The 25960-nt window shown below is 45.3% G+C and overlaps 1 protein-coding gene across 1 annotated transcript in view; it reads right to left on the minus strand.

Moving 5' to 3' along the window:
* LOC141098809 (vomeronasal type-2 receptor 26-like) overlaps positions 1 to 25659 on the minus strand; it is an 85755-nt gene extending 60096 nt beyond the window's left edge. Inside the window, exon 1 of the mRNA XM_073586785.1 lies at positions 25545 to 25659. Within this exon, the coding sequence (XP_073442886.1) occupies positions 25545 to 25659 (115 nt within the window). The remainder of the gene's footprint in view (positions 1 to 25544) is intronic.
* Between the last annotated feature and the right edge of the window lie 301 nt (positions 25660 to 25960).

The raw sequence follows: 25960 nt of genomic DNA on the forward strand, positions 1-25960 counted from the left end.
ACAGAGCGCAGTCGCACGAGCACTCCATCCGCAGCTGCCAGTGTTGCACACGAGGTGTCCCACTATCGAACAGCTAGTGGTAAGCGTCAGCAGGCTGTGTTGAAGATGATGTGTTTGGTCGACAACAGACACACCGCGGAGGTACTGACCGACTACTTGCAGAGACAAACTGAGTGATGGCTGGGCAGTCTACATCTTGAGGCAGGCAAGGTAGTTAGTGTTAACGGCCGGAATTTTGTGGCAGCCATAACCCTTTCAAAACCCAGACACATGCCTTGCCTGGCTCACACCTTGAACCTGGTGGTTCAGTGCTTCCTCAATAATTATCCAGAGTTAACAGCCCTGCTCCATAAGGTGCGAAGACTGTGCTCGCACATCAGCCGGTCGCCCGTACACTCCAGTCGTATACAGAAGCTGCAGCGATTGCTCCACCTTCCCAAGCACCGCCTAATTATCGACGTTGCAACAAGGTGGAACTCCAATCTGCACATGGTTCAGAGGCTGTGCGAACAGAGGCCGGCTGTAATGCATTTGTGGGAGGATACATGGGCAGGCAGTTTTAGGGCGGACATGGAGTTGTCTGGTGTGCAGTGGTCGAAGCTGAAAGACCTCTGTAAAGTCCTTCAGTGTTTTGAGGAATGCACACGGCTGGTAAGTGCAGGCGATGCCATCATAAGCATGGGCATCCCACTTATGCGTCTGCTCATGCAAACTTTGACGCACATTAAGGAGCAGGCGTCTGCAGTCAAGGAAGAAGAGGAGGAGGGAAGCCTTGATGACAGTCAGCCATTGTCTGCTCAGGGATCTTTCCTGGACGAGGTTGAGGAAGAAGAGGAAGAGGAGGAGGAGGATGATGGGGATGATTATTTAGGGGAGGAGGATGCTTCTCAGGGGGCAAGAGAAAATGTTGGCGTGGCAAGGTCAGGTACAGGGTTTGTGTGTGACTGGAGTGATGTTGATTTGCCAGAAAGTGCTCCACCAACCAGCACTCGCAGTGCATCATTGACACCTGGAACATTGGCCCACATGTGTGATTATGCCTTGCAGATCCTAAAAAGGGACCCCGCATAGCCAAAATGATGAACGATGACGACTACTGGTTGGCCAGCATCCTGGATCCACGCTATAAAGACAAATTCCAAAACATCATGCCACAGGAGAACCTAGAGCTAATATTGGCTAACAAGCAAGCAACTCTGGTAAACCGTTTGTTTGAGGCATTCCCAGCACACAGCAGCGGTGATGGATCTCCCACGAGCCATAGGGGGCAACATGGAAGAGGTGTTCGTGGTGCACACAGCCGAAGTGGCGTTGGACACAGGGGTTTCATGACAATGTTGTGGACTGATTCTTCAAGTACCGCTCACACGACTGGTAATACTGCATCGATTGAAAGTGACAGGAGATAGCGGTTGTCAACTATGGTTACAAACTACTTCTTCTCCCATATTGATGTTCTCCCTCACAGGTCATTCCCCTTTGACTATTGGGCTGGTAACTGGACACCTGGCCTGAATTGGCACAATATGCCTTACAGGAGCTCGCTTGCCCTGCTGCTAGTGTGCTATCCGAAAGAGTCTTCAGTGCTGCTGGATCAATTCTGACAGAAAAAAGGACCCGTCTGTTGACCCAAAATGATGATGATCTATCCTTCATTAAAATGAACCATGCATGAGTTTCAAAGGATTTTGTCCCACCTTCCCCTGCTGACACGTAGGTTGCCAGAAAAATGGCTCGCTTTTGTCCTCCTCTTCCTCGGACTTTTCCAATTCCTCCATTTTCAGCTGCTGAATGTCCAACATCAACATATGCCATTTTTTCCACCTCCCTAATTGGGCTGCCTCCCCCCAGGGCCGGGGTCACCACCTGGCGCACGCACTCGTGTGAGTGCTGTTACCCTGGACAGGTGGGTGGGCCCACTCTTGGGCGACGGCACTGGCACAGGGTCCCTCATAGTACAATCAAGTGTCTCTGACGGTGGGAGTGCACATCCGCCGTTAGACACACCGACGTACTATGAGGGGCCATGTGCCAGTACCGCCGCCTACGAGTGGGCCCCCCCTGCTTGCTCAGGGCCCTAGCGCTTGCAATACTTACCTCTCCCTGCTCCACCGCTGTGTAGTCTTGGCTGTTAAATCCTTCAGTGGGACTGCCAATACAAATTTGGTGAACTGATAGATGATGGTTAAGACGTAGCTATGCCCTGTCCTGCTGGGCTCTATCTTCAGATGATCAATGGCTTCCATTTGTTATGGACGTCGACTCGCAATGAGATGCAGTCGTGGTTTATCATCAGCTTTCACGGTTTTCCTACTCACAGACGTGTGACATTCCTGCCCACATTTTTAAATGTGTTCTCTCATGCCAATCCAATAGAATCGCCTATGGCCTGAGGCTTCTGTCTTTTGCACGCCAAAGTTACCTGATCAATCACGATAGGCAGTGAGGACAATGTCTACATCTCTCCCTGTGATCACAATTTGATGGAGATGAGTAACGGTGATGGGATCCACGGTACTGCGATACAGCAAACCTTTCTTCACAAGAACTGTTTTCGCTGTCTCCACAGACAAAGTAATTGAGGGTCAGCATTGCCTCTGAGAATTCTCCCGGGAGTTTTTCCCGTGATTAGTAATTCTGTAATTTCTACAATCACTCAACTTTCTGTCTGTACTTGTATCCATCTTGTTTTCTCTTGCGGAGAGTCTGGACTGTCTTACTGAGACTGAAATATATATGAAGATTGAAAAATACCCCAAGAGTGTATACTGGTGTACGCTTTGAATACATAAACCTTTTTCTACTTTTTAGATTCGTGTCTAATCCATACTGAGGCTGTGAGTGTCTTTGTCGGACTACGGAAATATACACGGAGATTTTTCATGTTTAAACTATGCTATACATACCTGGTATCCAGTGATACTGTACCCTTTCTCAACTTTCTACAATCTTGTTGAATCCATACTGGGCCTGAGACCGTCTGAGTCTGCCTCCTGATATATAGACATAGATTTTTAATGTGTAAACTATGCTACATATATACCTGTTATCCGGTGATACTGTACCCTTTCTCAACTTTCTACAGTCTTGTCGAATCCATACTGGGCCTGAGACCGGCTGAGTCTGCCTCCTGATATACAGACGTAGATTTTTAATGTGTAAACTATGCTTTAGATACTTGGTATCCGGTGATACTGTACCCTTTCTCAACTTTCTACAATCTTGCCGAATCCATACTGGGCCTGAGACCATCTGAGCCTGCCTCCTGATATATAGACATAGATTTTTTATGTGTAAACTATGCTACATATATACCTGTTATCTGGTGATACTGTACCCTTTCTCAACTTTCTACAGTCTTGTCGAATCCATACTGGGCCTGAGACCGGCTGAGTCTGCCTCCTGATATACAGACGTAGATTTTTAATGTGTAAACTATGCTTTATATACTTGGTATCCGGTGATACTGTACCCTTTCTCAACTTTCTACAATCTTGCCGAATCCATACTGGGCCTGAGACCATCTGAGCCTGCCTCCTGATATATAGACATAGATTTTTTATGTGTAAACTATGCTACATATATACCTGTTATCCGGTGATACTGTACCCTTTCTCAATTTTCTACAATCTTGTCACATCCATACTGGGCCTGAGACCATCTGAGTCTGCCTCCTGATTAGAGATGAGCGGTGTTCGTGTCGACCTGTTTGTCAAGTTAAAATTCTTGCTGTTTTGGGTGGTGTTCGAGCCGTTCGTCGAACTCGAACACTTTGCTTACAATTCGGCTGTTCGAGGTTCCGTTCAAGAATGGTTCGTTCACCAAAAGCGTAACTTTATTGCTATTGATCAAGCTGAGAAAGCCCTGTTGGCATTGAGCCAGGGTCAGGATTCTGCAGAGTCGTACTGTCAAAAATTCCGAAAGTGGGCGGTCCTTACTACCTGGAATGATGGTGCCTTGGCAGCTCTCTTTCGGAAGGGTTTGTCAGAAACCGTAAAAGATACTATGGTGGGATTTCCTGTTCCCTCTGGTCTTGACGATTCTATGTCATTAGCCATTCAGGTTGATCAGCGTTTACGTGAACGTAAAATTACGCGAGAAATGTTGCCACCTGTTGAACAAATGTCTGAACCTATGCAATGTGATAAAGTTTTGTCTAGGGCGCAACGTCAGGAGTTCAGAAGGCGTAATAAGATTTGTTTCTTCTGTGGAGATGCCTCTCATATTATTTCTGTCTTCCCTAAACGAGAGAAACGTTTTGCACACACATTTGCTGTGGGTGGTGTTCAACCTAAGTTTCTTCTGGCAATTACTCTGATCTGCTCCATGTCCACATTTTCCGCTAAGGCTTTTGTGGATTCAGGAGCGGCTCTGAACCTGATGGACTTGGATTTTGCTAAACATTGTGGGTTTCCTATGACACCTCTGCGGACGCCTATCCCTTTGAGGGGTATTGATGCTACTCCTTTGGCGAAGAATAAACCTCAGTTTTGGACCCAGGTGGTAATGCGGGTCGCCCCAGACCATCAAGAAAATTGCAGATTTTTGGTGTTGCATAATTTGCATGATACCATTGTTCTGGGGTTTCCCTGGTTGCAAATCCATAATCCAGTTTTGGATTGGAAATCTGTGTCTGTGGTGAGTTGAGGTTGTCGGTGTGCCCTTAGCAATGCTCCTGTTTTCTCCACCTCTCCCCAGTCGCATGATGTTCCTGACTATTTGACTGATTTTTATGATGTGTTTAGTGAGAATAAGTCTGCGTCTTTGCCTCCTCATAGGAGGACTGTGCAACTGAGTTGAACCCTGGGTGTAAATTTCCCAAGGGTCGACTTTTCAATTTATCTGTACCCGAGCACGAGGCTATGCGATCTTATATTAACGAGTCATTGGAGAAGGGTCAAATTAGACCATCCTCTTCACCCTTGGGTGCTGGGTTTTTTTCGTGGCCAAGAAAGGATGTTCATTAAGGCCTTGTATTGACCTCAACAAAATTACTGTTAAATATCAGTATCCGTTACCCCTGATTTCTGATCTATTCTCCAGAGTTAAAGGTGCTTGCTGGTTTACCAAGCTTGACCTCAGGGGGGTGTATAATCTTATTCGCATTAAGCATGGGGGTGAATGGAAGACAGCGTTTAATACTCCGGAGGGACATTTTGAGTACCTGGTGATGCCTTTTGGGCTCACTAATGCCCCCTCTGTCTTCCAGTGCTTCATGAATGATATTTTCCAGGAATTTGTGGATAAATTTTTGATCATCTATCTGGATGATATTTTGATCTTTTCCAGGGATTGGGACTCTCATGTGGAACATGTTCGGACTGTGTTCCGGATTTTGAGGGAGAATTCCCTGTATGTTAAGGGATCGAAATGCCTTTTTGGTGTACAGAGGATTTCATTTTTGGGATTTATTTTGTCTCCGTCAACTATTGAAATGGACCAGGCCAAGGTACAGGCCATTTATGATTGGGTTCAGCCCACTTCTTTGAAGGCCCTCCAGAAGTTTTTGGGTTTTGCTAATTTTTATCGGAAATTTATAGCTAATTTTTCTGGTATTGCCAAACCATTGACTGATTTGACTAAGAAGGGTTCTGATGTGCTGAATTGGTCTCCAGAGACTGCTTCTTCCTTTCAGGAGATGAAGCGGAGGTTCAATTCTCCGGTTTTGCGGCAACCTGATGTCTCACTCCCGTTTCAGGTAGAGGTGGACGCTTCTGAGATTGGTGCAGGAGTTGTTTTGTCCAAAAAAGATCCTGTAACATCTAAAATGAATCCTTGTGCTTTCTTTTCCCGAAAGTTCTCCCCATCTGAACGCAACTATGATGTGGGGAATCGGGAACTGTTAGCCATGAAATGGGCATTTGAGGAGTGGAGACATTGGTTGGAGGGAGGTAGACATCAAGTCGTGGTCCTCACTGACCACAAGAATTTGATTTACCTTGAGTCGGCCAAACGCTTGAATCCTAGACAGGCTAGGTGGGCCTTGTTTTTCACACGTTTTGATTTTGTGGTCTCTTTTCTCCTGGGCACTAAGAATGTCAAGGCAGATGCCCTCTCTAGGAGTTTCTTTGCTGATTCTCCTATTGTGACCAAGCCTGCTACCATCTTAGGTGAGGGGGTAGTTCTTTCTGCCATCTCGCCCGATTTGAGACGTGCTCTGGAAGAGTTTCAGGAGGACAAACCTGAGCATTATCCCATTGGAAAATTGTATATTCATGACCAGTGGAGGAAGAGAGTAATGTCTGAAGTTCATTGCTCCGCATTGGCTGGTCATCTAGGTATTTTTGGTACTAGAGATTTGGTGAGTCGGTCTTTTTGGTGGCCTGCCTTACCTCGTGATGTCAGGAGTTTTGTGCAGTCCTGTGGGACTTGCTCCTGGTCTAAATCTTGTTCTCGCTCTAGTGGGTTGTTGATGCCTTTGCCGGTGCCCAGGAGGCCATGGACCCATATTTCAATGGATTTTATTTCTGACATGCCTGTCTCTCAGAGAATGACTGTTATCTAGGTGATTTGTGATAGATTCTCTAATATGGTCCATCTTGTACCACTCCCCAAGTTGCCATCTTCCTCAGAGTTGGTGCCCTTGTTTTTGCAACAGGTGGTTCGCTTTCACGGGATTCCTGAGAACATTGTATCTGACAGAGGAGTTCAGTTTGTGTCTAGATTTTGGAGGACTTTCTGTTCCAAGCTGGGAATTCAGTTGTCCTTCTCCTCTGCGTTTCACCCTCAGACCAATGGGCAGACGGAGAGAACAAATCAGACTTTGGAGTCTTATTTGAGATGTTTTATCTCTGCTGATCAGGATGATTGGGTTTCATTTTTGCCCTTGGTCGAATTTGCTTTAAATAATAGAGCTAGTTCTGCCACTTTGATGTCACCTTTTTTTTGTAACTTTGGGTTTCATCCTCGATTCTCTTCAGGGCAGGGGGAGTCTTCTGCCTGCCCAGGTGTTGACACTGTGGTGGAGAGAATGCACCAGATATGGGACCAAGTGGTGAATAAGTTGTCTCTGTCCCAGGAAAAGGCCCAGCGGTTTTCCAACCGGCATAGGACCATTGGTCCCCAGTTTAAGGTGGGTGATATGGTTTGGTTGTCATCAAAGAATATCTCTATGAAGGTGGCTTCTCCAAAGTTTAAACCTAGATTTATTGGACCTTGCAAGATTTTGGAGATTCTTAATCCGGTCTCTTTTCGATTGACTCTTCTTGTTACATTTAAGATCCATAAGGTGTTTCATAAGTCTCTGTTGAAGAGGTTTGTTGAGCCAGTAGTTCCTGTGGTGGCACCTCCTGAACCTGTATTGATTGAAGGTAATGTGGAATATGAGGTTGAGAAGATACTGGATTCTCATCTGGCTAGACGGAGACTCCAGTATTTGGTTATGTGGAAGGGTTATGGCCAGGAGGATAATTCTTGGGTCTCTGCATCCGATATTCATGCTGAAAGATTGGTTCGTGCTTTTCATCGGGCCCATCCTGATCGGCCTGGTGGCGCGGATGAGGGTTCGGTGACCCCTCCTCAAGGGGGAGGTACTGTTATGAGCTCATTTTCTCGTTCACCTTTGATGTCCGATGAACTCCCTCTGCTGGTGAAAGGAGGTGGTGAAACTGATTTGGATGGGAGAAACCTGTCACCTGAGCAATTGGATTGCGATTTGACATCCAGAATCTCTGAGTGGATATAAGGCAGCCGACGCCCTGTAGGGTTGCTGGTGATTTCTCTGCTCTGAGCTCTGGCCTCCAGTTCAGTTCCTGTCTTCTAAAGCTAAGTTTTTGCTCTGTTATTGTTCCATGAGATTTTGTCTGATTTGCTTAGTTTTGTGTTCAGCCAGCCCCGGCTGGGGCTTTGCTGAATTTCCATTTTTGTCCCTGATCGGTTAATTCTCTTTTGCTCTGTCTTCAGAATATATCGGAGTGCTGATATAGGGATTTTGAAGTCTAGTGACTTCAGGGCTGTTTTTTCTATCAGACGTATTGGGACATTTTTGGTAGGGATTTTGCGGATTGCAGCCAGCATCTTTTCTGTCCTTTCCTGTCTAGTCAGTTGGGCCCCATCATTTGCTCTGCCTGTCTTTCTGTCTGTGTTTGTGTTTTCATCTCTTTTCACCGACAATACATGTTGGGGGCTGTCTATTGCTTTGGGGTCTGCTCTGGGGCAGTTTAGATTTCCCCTTTCTTTCTTTAGGCTTATTTAGTTCTCCGACTGTGACGAGGCATCTAGGACCACCGTAGGAACGCTCCACGGCTACTGTTAGTTGTTGTGATCAGGGGTCTGCAATCCGCTAGCTACCAACCTCTCCGGCTTTCTGGACTTAGCTTGTATTTTTGTTTTTTCCTCCTCCGGTGACTCATTCATAACACCTAGCTATGCCGCCTGTTTATGTAAGAACTGCATGCTACTCAGCAGAGGAGCCCAGCTTTTAAGCAAGCTACAGCACCTGTGACTTGGACAATTAATTTTTTCACATTCTTTCTGGAATGGCGGTTAGGCCTAATTGCAGAATTCTGGTTGACTTGCATTTACTGGGAAATCCTTGTTCGTGGGGAAGAATTGGAATCCCAGATCACCATCACTAACGGGGTTCAGCGGGTTATCCGCACCTGTAAGCGACAGACGCTGGTCCTTTCAGTGTAGCGTGCATGCAGCCCCGGACATGTAAGGGCATGATAGACCTGTTATTGCTCAATCTCGCATGCCAGAGCCTCGCGTGTCCCTCTAGTAAGCTTGACACGGACCGCGGGGTCATGCCGGAGTCTCGTTCGTTAACGGAATTAAGCTGACAAATCGCTAGCACAACTAAAAACGGCCATGCACCACCACCCACAGAATTGACAAAGCTTGCAATCTGTCCTTCTTTTCCGTAGCTGGCATGATTGAGGTTGACCGTGCAGAGTCCAATTAAGCCACAGGCTCCACTCCTAGTGATGCCCTTCTGGACATTCCTTTAAGGTTCAGCTTTGCAACCATACTGCCCCGGAAATCAAACACTTTGCCTTCATGGACGCTGTTCAGTGGGTCGTGGGAATAACACCGCCCGATCATAGAATCATAGAATCATAGAATCATAGAATCGTAGAGTTGGAAGGGACCTCCTGGGCCATCTGGTCCAACCCCCTGCTCAAAGCAGGATTCGCTAAATCATCCCAGTCAAATGTCTGTCCAGCCTCTGTTTAAAGACTTCCATTGAAGGAGAACTCACCACTTCTCGTGGCAGCTTGTTCCACTCATTGATCACCCTAACTGTCAAAAAGTTTTTTTCTAATATCTAATCTGTGTCTCCTCCCATTCAGTTTCATCCCATTGCTTCTAGTCTTTCCTTGTGCAAATGAGAATAAAGTTTATCCTTCTACAATGTGACAGCCCTTTAGATATTTGTAGACAGCTATTAAGTCTCCTCTCAGTCTTCTCTTTTGCAAACTAAACATTCCCAAATCCTGCAACCTTTCCTCATAAGACAGGGTTTGTAGACCAGTCACCATTCTGGTCGCTCTTTTCTAAACTTGCTCCAGTTTGTTGATGTCTTTTTTAAAATGTGGTGCCCAAAACTGGACACAATATTCCAGATGAGGTCTGACCAAAGAGGAGTAGAGGGAAATAATGACTTCACGTGATCTAGACTGTATGCTTCTGTTAATACATCCTAGAATTGCATTTGCCTTTTTTGCTGCTGCATCACACTGTTGACTCATATTCAGTCTGTGATCTATTAGTATACCCAAGTCTTTTTCACATGTGCTGTTGCTTAGCCCTATTCCTCCCATTCTGTATATGCTTTTTTCATTTTTATTGCCCAGATGTAGTACTTTGCATTTTTCCCTGTTAAAAACCATTCTGTTAGTTGCTGCCCACTTCTCCAGTTTATTTATATCTTTTTGAATCCACTCTCTCTCTTCTCTAGTATTAGCTATCCCTCCTAGCTTTGTGTCATCAGCAAATTTAATCAGTTTACCCTCAATTCCTTCATCTAAATCATTGATAAAGATGTTGAACAATACAGGGACCAGGACAGAGCCCTGTGGTACCCCACTTGAGACATTCTTCCAACTGGATGTGCAACCATTTACGACCACTCTTTGGGTCCGATCACTAAGCCAGTTATGAATCCACCTAACAGTTGCCTTGTCCATTCCATACTTAGTCATTTTTTCAATAAGGATTTTATGAGATACTTTGTCAAATGCTTTGCTGAAGTCAAGATATACTATATCTACAGCATTTTCTTTATCCACCCAATCAGTGATTCCGTCATAGAAGGAAATTAAGTTAGTCTGACATGACTTATTAGTTACAAACCCATGCTGACTCTGTTTAATTACTTCATTCTTATCCAGGTACTGACATACATGTTGTTTAATAATTTGTTCAAAGATCTTTCCTGGTATAGAAGTCAGACTCACCGGCCTATAGTTGCCTGGTTCCACCTTCTTCCCCTTTTTGAAGATAGGAACAACATTTGCTCTTCTCCAGTCTTCTGGGACTTCTCCTGTTCTCCAAGAATTTTCAAAGATTATGGAGAGGGGTTCAAAAATTTCTTCTGCTATCTCCTTCAGTACTCTGGGGTGTAATTTATCTGGACCAGGAGACTTGAATTCATTTAGGTTAGCTAAGTGTTTCCTCACTATCTTTCTGTTTATAGATATCCTGGATTCTTCTATTCCCTTAATAGGACAGTGAAGAACAGTTGATGTTACATTTCCTTTCTGAGAGAAAACAGATGCAAAATAGGAATTTAAAAGTTCGGCCTTCTCAACATCCTGTCTTACCATTTCATCATTTTCATCCTGTAAAAATCCTATAGCATCTTTGACTTTTCTTTTACTTTTGACATATCCCCCAAATCCTTTATTATTGCTTTTGACAACTCTTGCAAGCCTCAATTCATTTTCAGCTTTAGATAATCTGATTTGTGCCCTGCAGGTTCTGCAGACAGCATTATATTCTTCTTTAGATATGCCTCCCTCTTTCCATTTTATAAACATTTTTTTCTTCCTTTTTAGCATGTGCTTAAGTTCTGTGTTCATCCATCCTGGTTTCCTTAAATGCTTCCTATTCTTCCCTCTTTTCGGAATTGTTAACAATTGTGCTGTGAGAATTTCATTTTTCAAGATTTCCCATCCTTCCTGGACATTTTTGTCCTTAAGGATATCCAGCCATTGGATCCCTCCAATTCTCTTTCTGAATCCCTTAAAATCTGCCTTTCTGAAATCTAACCTTGACGTCTGAGTCTTCACAGGTCTTCCTCCTCTAGTTATCCAAAATTCTAAAATAGCATGGTCGCTACCTCCTAGGGTCCCAGCCACTTTTACCTCCTCAACCATTTCCTCCCTGTTTATAAGGATTAGATCCAAGGTAGCAGTTCCCCTTGTTTTCTCCCCTACCTTTTGGAAGATAAAGTTGTCAGCAAGAGAGGATAAGAATTTCCTTGACCTGTTAGTTTCGCCTGAGAGAGATTCCCAACAAATGTCTGGATAGTTGAAATCTCCCATGACAACTACAGTATGTCATATTTTTTGGAGAACTTGGCAATTTGATGCATAAAGAGTTCATCCATATCTTCAGCTTGCACAGGCGGCCTGTAGTAAATGCCTACAATGGTGTCCTTTCCATTGTTTTGTCCTTGTATTCTTACCCAAACAGTTTCCACAGAACTCCCAGCCTCTGAAGCTTCAATCTCTGTGCAGATATACGCGTTTCTAACATACAATGCGACACCTCCTCCTCGTTTATCAAGTCTGTTTCTTGCAAATAAGTTGTATCCTTCTAGTCTTGTATTCCAATCATGTGTATCGTCCCACCAAGTTTCAGTGATTCCAATGACATCATATTTCTTTTCCTGTGTTAGTAGTTCCAATTCTCCTTGTTTGTTGCCCATGCTTTGTGCATTAGTATAGAAACATTTTAGTTTGTGATTGATTTCTCTTTCTCCATTTTTTTTATTAATTAGATTCTTTTGTCTTTGTTCTTCCTTTCCACTTCTAATAGCATACTTCTCAATAGCATTTGTGAGGTGTATGGCTTTTTCTGGTTTTTTGCTTCCCTTCCCATGTTGTTCTAGTTTAAAGCTCTCCTTACAAGTGTAGCAAGGCGACTTCCAAATACATGTTTTCCAGTCTTCGTAAGGTGCACCCCATCTCTAGCAAGTAGTCCATCGTAAAAGTAATTCACTCCGTGATCCATAAATCCAAATCGTTGCTGATGGCACCATCGACGTAGCCAGTTGTTCACCTGCAGAATCTTATTCCACCTCCTTGTTCCATGGCCATCCACTGGGAGGATGGAAGAGAAGACCACCTGCGCTCCCAGTTCTTTCACTTTCTTGCCTAAGTCTTCAAAGTCTCTGCAGATGGTTTCCAGGTCATTTCTTGCGGTGTCATTTGTCCCCACATGTAGTAGCAGGAATGGGTAGTCATCTGTAGGTCTGAAGAGTCCTGATATCCTGTCAGACACATCTTTAATTTTTGCACCTGGAAGACAGCACATTTCTCTTGAAGTTATATCCGGTCTGCAGATAGCGGCCTCTGTTCCTCTCAACAGGGAATCCCCCATGACCACCACTCTCCGTTTCTTCTTCACAACATTTTTCTTTCTCCATCCAGGAGGACTCTGAAGGCGTACAATGTTGCTGTTTGTTGGATCGGCAGTTGGCATAATTTATGGTGGGAAGTCCAACGGTATATGATCGTCTTCGATTTTAGAACTTTAGATTTTTTTATTTTAGATTTTTAGTCAAGCCTTTATTGACTTTATAAGGGCATGACATGCCTATATCTGTGTCTCCTCCTCCTCCTTTTACTCCTCCACCTCTTTTCTATATGTAGTTGCCCTTTTCCATATGTTATTTTTGTCTTCTGAGCACTGTGTCTGCTTTGGGACACCTTTTAAGGTGTTTTGTAATTGTTTTCTATGTGTTTGTATGTGTTTGTGTTTGCCTGCCATTGTTTTCAATGGGGCTCGACGGTGTTCGTCGAACGTTCGACGAACTTGTCTCCTGTTTGGCGAACCAAACTCTAGCGTGGTGGCTCAACACTACTCCTGATATATAGACATACATTTTTAATGTTTAAACTATGCTACAGTGGGGCAAAAAAGTATTTAGTCAGTCAGCAATAGTGCAAGTTCCACCACTTAAAAAGATGAGAGGCGTCTGTAATTTACATCATAGGTAGACCTCAACTATGGGAGACAAACTGAGAAAAAAAAATCCAGAAAATCACATTGTCTGTTTTTTTTTCATTTTATTTGCATATTACGGTGGAAAATAAGTATTTGGTCAGAAACAAAATTTCATCTCAATACTTTGTGATATATCCTTTGTTGGCAATGACAGAGGTCAAACGTATTCTGTAAGTCTTCACAAGGTTGCCACACACTGTTGTTGGTATGTTGGCCCATTCCTCCATGCAGATCTCCTCTAGAGCAGTGATGTTTTTGGCTTTTCGCTTGGCAACACAGACTTTCAACTCCCTCCAAAGGTTTTCTATAGGGTTGAGATCTGGAGACTGGCTAGGCCACTCCAGGACCTTGAAATGCTTCTTACGAAGCCACTCCTTCGTTGCCCTGGCGGTGTGCTTTGGATCATTGTCATGTTGAAAGATCCAGCCACGTTTCATCTTCAATGCCCTTGCTGATGGAAGGAGGTTTTCACTCAAAATCTCACGATACATGGCCCCATTCTTTCATGTACCCGGATCAGTCGTCCTGGCCCCTTTGCAGAGAAACAGCCCCAGAGCATGATGTTTCCACCACCATGCTTTACAGTAGGTATGGTGTTTGATGGATGCAACTCAGTATTCTTTTTCCTCCAAACACGACAAGTTGTGTTTCTACCAAACAGTTCCAGTTTGGTTTCATCAGACCATAGGACATTCTCCCAAAACTCCTCTGGATCATCCAAATGCTCTCTAGCAAACTTCAGACGGGCCCGGACATGTACAGGCTTAAGCAGTGGGACACGTCTGGCACTGCAGGATCTGAGTCCATGGTGGCGTAGTGTGTTACTTATGGTAGGCCTTGTTACATTGGTCCCAGCTCTCTGCAGTTCATTCACTAGGTCCCCCCGCGTGGTTCTGGGATTTTTGCTCACCGTTCTTGTGATCATTCTGACCCCACGGGGTGGGATTTTGCTTGGAGCACCAGATCGAGGGAGATTATCAGTGGTCTTGTATGTCTTCCATTTTCTAATTATTGCTCCCACAGTTGAATTCTTCACTCCAAGCTGGTTGGCTATTGTAGATTCAGTCTTCCCAGCCTGGTGCAGGGCTACAATTTTGTTTCTGGTGTCCTTTGACAGCTCTTTGGTCTTCACCATAGTGGAGTTTGGAGTCAGACTGTTTGAGGGTGTGCACAGGTGTCTTTTTATACTGATAGCAAGTTTAAACAGGTGCCATTACTACAGGTAATGAGTGGAGGAAAGAGGAGACTCTTAAAGAAGAAGTTACAGGTCTGTGAGAGCCAGAAATCTTGATTGCTTGTTTCTGACCAAATACTTATTTTCCACCATAATATGCAAATAAAATTAAAAAAAAACAGACAATGTGATTTTCTGGATTTTTTTTTCTCAGTTTGTCTCCCATAGTTGAGGTCTACCTATGATGTAAATTACAGACGCCTCTCATCTTTTTAAGTGGTGGAACTTGCACTATTGCTGACTGACTAAATACTTTTTTGCCCCACTGTATATATACCTGGTATCTGGTGATTAGATCATCCACTTTTTGGGTTGACAGACGGGTCCTTTTTTCTGTCAGGATTGATCCAGCTGCACTGAAGACTCTTTCCGATAGCACACTTGCAGCTGGGCAAGCGAGCTCCTGTAAGGCATATTGTGCCAATTCAGGCCAGGTGTCCAGTTTAGCGGCCCAACAGTCAAAGGGGAATGACCTGTGTAGGAGAACATCGATATGGGAGGAAAAGTAGTTTGTAACCATAGTTGACAACTGCTGTCTCCTGTCACTTTCCATCGATGCTGTATTACCAGTTGTGTGAGCGGTACTTGAAAAATCAGTCCACAACATTGTCATGAAACCCCTGTCTCCAACGCCACTTCTGCTGTGTGCACCATGAACACCTCTGCCAAGCTGCCCCCGGCCCGTACGGCTCGTGTGAGAACCATCACCGCTGCTGTGTGCTGGGAATGCCTCAAGCAACCGATTTACCAGAGTTGCTTGTTTATTAGCCAATATTAGGTGAAGGTTCTCCTGTGGCATGATGTTTTGTAATTTGCCTTTATAGCGTGGATCCAGGATGCTGGCCAACCAGTAGTCGTCATTAGAGTTGAGCGACTTTTGGTTTTTTAGGGTCGCGTTTCGTTTCGTGAAACCCGACTTTTCCAAAAGTCGGGTCGAGCAAGATCGTCCGATTATAGGGAAAAGTCGGGGTCGTCCCGAAACACGAAACCCAATGTAAGTCAATGGGGAATAAAAGTCGGCAGTGAGAGGAGGACAGGAAACACACCAACAGTGCCCATTTGAATGCCAAAAGCATCAATTCTTCTTACTTAAGCTTGTCAACCTTAATTAACTTCATAATACAAGTTACGCACTGAAAAATGGGGGTTATTTGGCTACAGACTGTGGGGGGGAGGGCTGGCTCCAGGTTTTCATGTGCCCTGGGCGAAAGAGCGCCCCTTTAACACATACCACAACTCATCATGCTCCGATACGGCAGAGAAATAGCGGTATAGTACAATGAAAAATACTTCACTTTTTACATCTCATGACGAGGCCCATCTATTTCTCCATACAGAATCATTGGTCCCATATAATGTTTGAAACAGTATATGATGAGCTCCACATAATGCTACAGTATATGTTGGTCCCCATGGATGAAGCTCTACTGTCTTATGGGCCCAAATAATGCTCCAAACATAATGGGCCCTATTTCTAATGCTCTAGTGTATAATGGGCCCTGTAAATGCTGCTCCAGTGTCTGATGTCCACCTTTGGAATGTTCCAGTGTATGGTGGGCCCCATCTATCATTCTCAGACGGTGTTAGGCCCAGTATGGATTGCACGTGATTGCACAAAGGTTAGAAAGGGTACCGTATCCCCAGATAACATGTATGGATAGCGTACACATTCAAAATATATGTCTCAGGAGGCAGGCTCAGATGGTGTTAGGCCCAGTATGGATTGCACGTGATTGCACAAAGGTTAGAAAGGGTACCGTATCCCCGGATAACATGTATGGATAGCGTACACATTCAAAATATATGTCTCAGGAGGCAGGCCACTCCAGGACCTTGAAATGCTTCTTACGAAGCCACTCCTTCGTTGCCCTGGCGGTGTGCTTTGGATCATTGTCATGTTGAAAGATCCAGCCACGTTTCATCTTCAATGCCCTTGCTGATGGAAGGAGGTTTTCACTCAAAATCTCACGATACATGGCCCCATTCATTCTTTCATGTACCCGGATCAGTCGTCCTGGCCCCTTTGCAGAGAAACAGCCCCAAAGCATGATGTTTCCACCACCATGCTTTACAGTAGGTATGGTGTTTGATGGATGCAACTCAGTATTCTTTTTCCTCCAAACACGACAAGTTGTGTTTCTACCAAACAGTTCCAGTTTGGTTTCATCAGACCATAGGACATTCTCCCAAAACTCCTCTGGATCATCCAAATGCTCTCTAGCAAACTTCAGACGGGCCCGGACATGTACAGGCTTAAGCAGTGGGACACGTCTGGCACTGCAGGATCTGAGTCCATGGTGGCGTAGTGTGTTACTTATGGTAGGCCTTGTTACATTGGTCCCAGCTCTCTGCAGTTCATTCACTAGGTCCCCCCGCGTGGTTCTGGGATTTTTGCTCACCGTTCTTGTGATCATTCTGACCCCACGGGGTGGGATTTTGCGTGGAGCACCAGATCGAGGGAGATTATCAGTGGTCTTGTATGTCTTCCATTTTCTAATTATTGCTCCCACAGTTGAATTCTTCACTCCAAGCTGGTTGGCTATTGTAGATTCAGTCTTCCCAGCCTGGTGCAGGGCTACAATTTTGTTTCTGGTGTCCTTTGACAGCTCTTTGGTCTTCACCATAGTGGAGTTTGGAGTCAGACTGTTTGAGGGTGTGCACAGGTGTCTTTTATACTGATAGCAAGTTTAAACAGGTGCCATTACTACAGGTAATGAGTGGAGGAAAGAGGAGACTCTTAAAGAAGAAGTTACAGGTCTGTGAGAGCCAGAAATCTTGATTGCTTGTTTCTGACCAAATACTTATTTTCCACCATAATATGCAAATAAAATAAAAAAACAGACAATGTGATTTTCTGGATTTTTTTTTCTCAGTTTGTCTCCCATAGTTGAGGTCTACCTATGATGTAAATTACAGACGCCTCTCATCTTTTTAAGTGGTGGAACTTGCACTATTGCTGACTGACTAAATCCTTTTTCCCCCACTGTATATATACCTGGTATCTGGTGATTAGATCATCCACTTTTTGGGTTGACAGACGGGTCCTTTTTTCTGTCAGGATTGATCCAGCTGCACTGAAGACTCTTTCCGATAGCACACTTGCAGCTGGGCAAGCGAGCTCCTGTAAGGCATATTGTGCCAATTCAGGCCAGGTGTCCAGTTTAGCGGCCCAACAGTCAAAGGGGAATGACCTGTGTAGGAGAACATCGATATGGGAGGAAAAGTAGTTTGTAACCATAGTTGACAACTGCTGTCTCCTGTCACTTTCCATCGATGCTGTATTACCAGTTGTGTGAGCGGTACTTGAAAAATCAGTCCACAACATTGTCATGAAACCCCTGTCTCCAACGCCACTTCTGCTGTGTGCACCATGAACACCTCTGCCAAGCTGCCCCCGGCCCGTACGGCTCGTGTGAGAACCATCACCGCTGCTGTGTGCTGGGAATGCCTCAAGCAACCGATTTACCAGAGTTGCTTGTTTATTAGCCAATATTAGGTGAAGGTTCTCCTGTGGCATGATGTTTTGTAATTTGCCTTTATAGCGTGGATCCAGGATGCTGGCCAACCAGTAGTCGTCATTAGAGTTGAGCGACTTTTGGTTTTTTAGGGTCGCGTTTCGTTTCGTGAAACCCGACTTTTCCAAAAGTCGGGTCGAGCAAGATCGTCCGATTATAGGGAAAAGTCGGGGTCGTCCTGAAACACGAAACCCAATGTAAGTCAATGGGGAATAAAAGTCGGCAGTGAGAGGAGGACAGGAAACACACCAACAGTGCCCATTTGAATGCCAAAAGCATCAATTCTTCTTACTTAAGCTTGTCAACCTTAATTAACTTCATAATACAAGTTACGCACTGAAAAATGGGGGTTATTTGGCTACAGACTGTGGGGGGGAGGGCTGGCTCCAGGTTTTCATGTGCCCTGGGCGAAAGAGCACCCCTTTCACACATACCACAACTCATCATGCTCCGATACGGCAGAGAAATAGCGGTATAGTACAATGAAAAATACTTCACTTTTTACATCTCATGACGAGGCCCATCTATTTCTCCATACAGAATCATTGGTCCCATATAATGTTTGAAACAGTATATGATGAGCTCCACATAATGCTACAGTATATGTTGGTCCCCATGGATGAAGCTCTACTGTCTTATGGGCCCAAATAATGCTCCAAACATAATGGGCCCCATTTCTAATGCTCTAGTGTATAATGGGCCCTGTAAATGCTGCTCCAGTGTCTGATGTCCACCTTTGGAATGTTCCAGTGTATGGTGGGCCCCATCTATCATTCTCAGACGGTGTTAGGCCCAGTATGGATTGCACGTGATTGCACAAAGGTTAGAAAGGGTACCGTATCCCCAGATAACATGTATGGATAGCGTACACATTCAAAATATATGTCTCAGGAGGCAGGCTCAGATGGTGTTAGGCCCAGTATGGATTGCACGTGATTGCACAAAGGTTAGAAAGGGTACCGTATTCCCGGATAACATGTATGGATAGCGTACACATTCAAAATATATGTCTCAGGAGGCAGGCCACTCCAGGACCTTGAAATGCTTCTTACGAAGCCACTCCTTCGTTGCCCTGGCGGTGTGCTTTGGATCATTGTCATGTTGAAAGATCCAGCCACGTTTCATCTTCAATGCCCTTGCTGATGGAAGGAGGTTTTCACTCAAAATCTCACGATACATGGCCCCATTCATTCTTTCATGTACCCGGATCAGTCGTCCTGGCCCCTTTGCAGAGAAACAGCCCCAAAGCATGATGTTTCCACCACCATGCTTTACAGTAGGTATGGTGTTTGATGGATGCAACTCAGTATTCTTTTTCCTCCAAACACGACAAGTTGTGTTTCTACCAAACAGTTCCAGTTTGGTTTCATCAGACCATAGGACATTCTCCCAAAACTCCTCTGGATCATCCAAATGCTCTCTAGCAAACTTCAGACGGGCCCGGACATGTACAGGCTTAAGCAGTGGGACACGTCTGGCACTGCAGGATCTGAGTCCATGGTGGCGTAGTGTGTTACTTATGGTAGGCCTTGTTACATTGGTCCCAGCTCTCTGCAGTTCATTCACTAGGTCCCCCCGCGTGGTTCTGGGATTTTTGCTCACCGTTCTTGTGATCATTCTGACCCCACGGGGTGGGATTTTGCGTGGAGCACCAGATCGAGGGAGATTATCAGTGGTCTTGTATGTCTTCCATTTTCTAATTATTGCTCCCACAGTTGAATTCTTCACTCCAAGCTGGTTGGCTATTGTAGATTCAGTCTTCCCAGCCTGGTGCAGGGCTACAATTTTGTTTCTGGTGTCCTTTGACAGCTCTTTGGTCTTCACCATAGTGGAGTTTGGAGTCAGACTGTTTGAGGGTGTGCACAGGTGTCTTTTTATACTGATAGCAAGTTTAAACAGGTGCCATTACTACAGGTAATGAGTGGAGGAAAGAGGAGACTCTTAAAGAAGAAGTTACAGGTCTGTGAGAGCCAGAAATCTTGATTGCTTGTTTCTGACCAAATACTTATTTTCCACCATAATATGCAAATAAAATTAAAAAAAACAGACAATGTGATTTTCTGGATTTTTTTTTTCTCAGTTTGTCTCCCATAGTTGAGGTCTACCTATGATGTAAATTACAGACGCCTCTCATCTTTTTAAGTGGTGGAACTTGCACTATTGCTGACTGACTAAATACTTTTTTGCCCCACTGTATATATACCTGGTATCTGGTGATACTGCACCTTTTCTGCCAGGAAGTCCTCCTCCAACCACCACTCTAAGTGTATCATTGACACATTGAACATTGGCCCACATGTGTGATTATTTCTTGCGGATCTTCTTTTTATATTGTGGTGTGATCCAACCTGAGCGTGTGAGAGTCTGTAGGTTACTCCTTCAATTTATATGTAGATTTAAAAATTACCCCAACACTGTACACAGCGCTACGCTTGAGATACATTACCCATTTACTGCTTTTTATATTCTGGTCTAATCCAAACTGACCAAGTGAGAGTCTGTTTCTGACTGTGGAAATAAACACTAAGATTGACAATGACCCCTACACTGTGCACAGCTGAGGGCTTCAGATCCATTACCATTTTACGGCTTTTTATATTGTGTTGTAATCCATACTGAGCCTGACAGCGTCTGTGTCTGCATCCTGAAATATATATGGAGATTTAGAATGCTTAAACTATACTATATATACCTGGTATCTGATGATACTGTACCCTTTTTCTACTTTTTATATTTTTGTCTAATTCATACTGACCCTGTGTGCGTCTCTGTGTGACTCATGAAATATATAGGGAGATTGACAATTATCCTTTTACTGTATAGAGCTGTACGCTTCTGATACAGTACCACATATCTGATTTTATTTTGGGTATATTTTCTCCAAAATTTTTCAAGTATGGTGGAAGAGGCCGCGGACGTGGGCATGGGGGGGCCTGCTGGTACTGATGGTGGTGGTGCATCTGCTGGTAGTGCCAAAAGCACAATAGCAGCTAAGGCAGGAGGTGTTGAGCCTGCGTCATGGTTTGGCTCCGGAAGGCCTGGAAGGCTACCTTTTCTGGGAATAGCTTAACTGCTTTTAAAGCCGGAGCATCAGGAGCTGGTTTTGGCTTACATTGCCGAAACAGACTCCAGCAAATATGCCCTCTTCTTCTGAAGTTTCAAAAAATGCAAGCACTGAGTGGTCAAGTGCTGGCTCCTGGTCAGGAAGAACCCCTTTCCTTGTGTCCTTCACTCCCACCAAAAGTGAATGATGCAGCAGGCCACACTTCACATTAGTCCATGTAGCATTTTCCCACATACCATGCCTGGGTTATCTAGTCAAATTGTGAATTCCCCAGTCCAAGATGAATCTGACATGGAGTGTGGGTGGTCAGCCAGGGCAGTGGGGTTAATCGGTACCGGGCCGGTGTCTCAGAAGGATGTGTCACGGTGGTGGCGATCCGGTCAGTGGGCATGGGCGGGGCGTCCATGCAAATGGGTGAATAACCTTTATAGATGAATGATACGTGATGCCACCTGTGGTTTCTGATCAGATTGACCAGCACTGCTGTGTCGCTTCTCTGGGACAGATGTTGCGGTGCAGCTAAGATGTAGAAGCCCTGCACAGGTAGGGCCGTAGTCGCAGGGCAGATGAAAGAGTTGGTAGATGGTGTGCAGTGCAGGATGTAGCAGAGCTGTGCGCCAGGCGCAGGAGAAAGATGACAGACACAGTCGTGCAGTTCCTTTACCTGTACTTGGTAAGTGCCGTACAGGACCCAAAGTACAGATGGAGAAGGAGTTGGTCAGCCTGGAAGCAAATTAGGAATTCTGTCTCTGCAGCTAGGTAGTGTGGCCTCCGTTCTAGCGCTTATCTGAGGTACTCGCAGTATTGAGTTCACTGAAGTTCCCCCTGTTGACTCTTTTTTGAAACTTTCTCGTATGGCAGGCAGCCGTAGTCTTTTCCTTCTGGCTCACACAAGTCGCTGCTGGGGCCTCTGAGCCTTAGTTGGGAACAGAGCATTTACAGCTGCTACTTCCTCTGGTTTCTGCTGCAGGACCGTCAGTGTCCATACAAACGCGGAGACCGGAATCCGGACCATGCGCTCCAGCTAGGAGTGAGCCTTAACTCTGCTCATCCTCCAGCTCCCCTTCTCACATCCACACACTTCCCCTTCCCTTCACAAACTGCCCTAACTTCCCTCCTCCCGACCACAGAGAGCAGCTCCTTAGCAGTCAGGTTCACAGCTCTCCCTGCTGGCCTGGAGTGGGAACTGTGTTGTGTGTTGGTTTAACTGCTAGAGAGATCCTTCGTTGCTCCCAAGCATGACATCACACTCCCTAGGAGGAAGGTAATGCCACTGTGGCGACCGTACTCCTGGGGGCAACACAAGTGCACTGATGCCCAGCCACTGCTAGATGATTCTGCTGGTACATTGACCCAGACCACTACATTCCCCTCGCACTCTACACAGCCAGAATCTGACCCTGATGAAACTCAGGTTCCCCTTCCTGCATACTATACCACCTTACATGGTGACAAAGAGGAAGATGTAGATGAAAGTGCAGGTTCCTTGAGCAGGTGGGGGGGCATACTCTTGGGCGACGGCACTGGCACAGGGCCCCACATAGTACACAAAAGTGTCTCTGCTGGTGGGAGGGCCGGCCCACCCGCCGACAGACACACCGCCCCACCCGCCGTCAGACACACCGCGGTACTATGAGGGGCCCTGTGCCAGTGCCATCACTAACGAGTGGGCCCCCCCTTGCTTGCTCAGGATCACAGCACTTGCAAAGTTGAAATACTTACCTCTCCCTGCTCCACCGCCGTGACGTCTTCCGCATTTCCTGACAGTGACATTCTGGTCAGAGAGCGCGATGACATCACGTCTGTACGCCCTCTGCCTAAACAGTCCAAGTGCAGAGAGATGGAAGATGGGGACGACAAGGAGTCCAGACTAGTACAGGGATTCCCTAGCAAGGAGACTTATGTAATTGTTTTCAAGGTTGGGACAGCAATTTTTGGGGAGCACTATACTCTAGAGAATGATATATGGGGCCTACCATACACTGGAGCATTCCAAAGGTGGACATCAGACACTGGAGCAGCATTTACAGGGCCCATTATACACTGGAGCATTAGAAATGGGGCCCATTATATATGGAGCATTATTTGGGCCCATAAGACAGTGGAGCTTCATCCATGGGTACCAACATTTACTGTAGCATTACGTGGAGCTCATCATATACTGTATGGAACATTATATGGGACCAATGATTTTGCATGGAGAAATATATGGGCATCATTACTCTGTATAGCGCACTATGCGGTCGCCATAATACTGTATGGAGTAATATACTGTCCGATTTTTTAGCTATTGGAGAATTTAATATGGATATCAGTCATGTGATGTAAGAAGTGGTGTATTTTTCATTGTACTATACCGCTATTTCTCTGCTGTATCAGAGGATCATGAATTGTGGCATGTGTTAAAGGAGCCCATTGACACTCTTTGGCCCTGGGCCCACGAAAATCTAGAGCCAGCACCTACCCCTCCCCCACAACTTTAGCCCAATAACCCCCAGTTTTCAATGCCTAACTATTATTATAAAGTAAATTAAGACTGACAAGCTTAAGTAATAAAAATTTATGTTTTTGGCATTAAAATGGGCACTGTAGGTGTGTTTCCGGTCCTCCACTCACTGCCGACCTTGGTTCCCCATTGACTTGCATTGGGTTTCGTGTTTCAGTCGGCCTTCGACTTTTCACGATAATCGGCCGATTTCGTTCGACCCGACTTTTGCGAAAGTCGGGTTTCATGAAACCCGACTCGACCCGAAAAAAGGCAAAGTCGCTCATCTCTAATCTCTACTATGAGTAGTCAGATTGGAAGAAACAATATGAATGTCATCCAAGTAGGTGACTACAGAAGTGAGTAACATCTCCCGAAAAATGTCAATGACGAAGGCCTGGAAGATGGAGGGGGCATTACAGAGACCGAACGGCATTACCAGGTACTCATAATGACCATCCTGAGTATTAAACGCAGTCTTCCATTCGTCACCTTCTCGTATACGTATTAGATTATAGGCGCCAAGCAGATCTAATTTGGTAAATATCCTAGCACCCCGCAGACTGTCGAAGAGCTCAGAAATAAGTTGCAAAGGATATTTATTTTTAATGGTGATGGCATTCAGACCCCAATAATCAATGCAAGGACGGAGTTCCCCGTTTTTCTTCTGGACGAAGAAGAACCCAGTCCCAGCAGGAGACAATGACTTCCTAATAAATCCCCTCACCAGATTCTCCTTTACATACTCCGACATCGCCTCAGTCTCCGAAAGGGACAAAGGGTAAATACGACCACAAGGAGGCTCTGCCACCGGTATGAGGTTTATCATGCAATCATAAGGGTGATGGGGAGGAAGAGTCTCTGAGGCTTTTTTTGAAAACACGGCCACATGTTGCCAGTAGTGTATAGGAAGCGAGGTTAGATCTGTAGTAACTTCAGATGACCCAACGTGAACTTGGGCTCTGAGACACTGTCCCTCACATGACCTACTCCATTCCTGTATATTCTGTATACCTAACAATACCTCATCAATACCCTCGGGGATGACCAACAAACAGATTATCTCCTGATGTTGTGGAGAGAACACAAGGGTAAGCGGAATGGTCTGATGAGTAATTTGAGATGATAACGCAGATACATTAACCTCCCAGATGGCAAAGGGCTAAGGGAGCATCACTAGGGGTTTTGCGTGCCATTAAGCACAGGAGGAAGACATAAAATTACCCTCAACCCCGGAATCCACACAAGCCTGTGTAGTGTGAGAGGTCAAGCCGTAGGACAGTGTCACCTTAAGGGTTAATTTGGAAGACACATCTGACATATCTAGAGAGCCTCCTCCAATAGCCACCAGAGGCGGTCATTCTCTCTGATGCCTGGGACACCTATTGGCGAAATGACCAGCCTGTCTACAGACAAAACCAGTTGGTGGAGAACATACGGAAAGGGATTTAGCCTCCACCCGAGAAACCATCTTGGGCTTCACCAGTTTGCTCATCCGAGTTGGAGACCCCAAAGCATTGGTAAAATTTGGTGCTAACTGAATCGTTATCTACAATGGGCTCGCTCCAATCTTCGTTCAGCATACCAAAGATCGATATGAGTGGATATGGATATTAAGTCCTCCAGTGTAGTTGGGATATCCCTAGTGGCCAAAGCATCCTTAACATGGTCTGCAAGACCCCTCCAGATCACCCAGACCAAGACCTTATCTGGACACTCCAGCTCGGAAGCTATCGTCCGAAACCAGATAGCGAACTGGCTGGTCGGAAAAGAGCCTTGAGTCAATGCTAGTAGTTGGAGTGCATCATCATGGGTAACCTGGGGTCCAAGAAAGACCTGCTTCAGGGTGCCCAAAAAATGAGAGGCGCTCTGGACCACCAGGTCCTTATGTTCCCATAATGGCGTAGCACACTCCATTAAAAGGGACACCACAAATCCTACTTTGGCCTGTTCAGATGAGAACCATGAGCCAAGTAGCTCCAGCTGGATCGAGCACTGGTTCACAAATCCCCTAAAAGCCTTGCTATTCCCAGAAAACTTATTGGGGAGCAGAAACCCCAGTAGCGACTTTACTGGCTGCCTGTGCCGCTACTGCAGATAGATCCACAGCTGAAGTTGCTTGTTCTAATGCGGACAACCTGCTCTCCAGCTGCTGGATATTCCGCAGGAGCTGCTGCTCGTCCACCATTACTAGTCAGACCCTGGTGCTAGTGTACTGTTAGTGTTTGCGGATCACACTAAATATAAAATAGGCTAAATCACAGCTAGTGAACAATGGTGGCTCAAAGCTGCGAGAAAGCACTTCGATCACACAGGGTTTAAACATCACTCAATGTGAACAGAGCGCAGAGTACCTAGCTCTGTCACTCCACAGAGTAGTAGTGAACCACAGAGCTCTACCCTGTTAGACTACACAATAGTAGAGCAATAATGATGCTAGTTGGGGTCCCTATCGCTTAACCCCCCAGAAAAGTCTAGGCTGCTGTTTC

This window comes from Dendrobates tinctorius, unplaced genomic scaffold (genome assembly GCF_039654945.1).
Source record: "Dendrobates tinctorius isolate UK_male_01 unplaced genomic scaffold, ASM3965494v1 ptg000095l, whole genome shotgun sequence".
Taxonomy (NCBI): domain Eukaryota; kingdom Metazoa; phylum Chordata; class Amphibia; order Anura; family Dendrobatidae; genus Dendrobates; species Dendrobates tinctorius.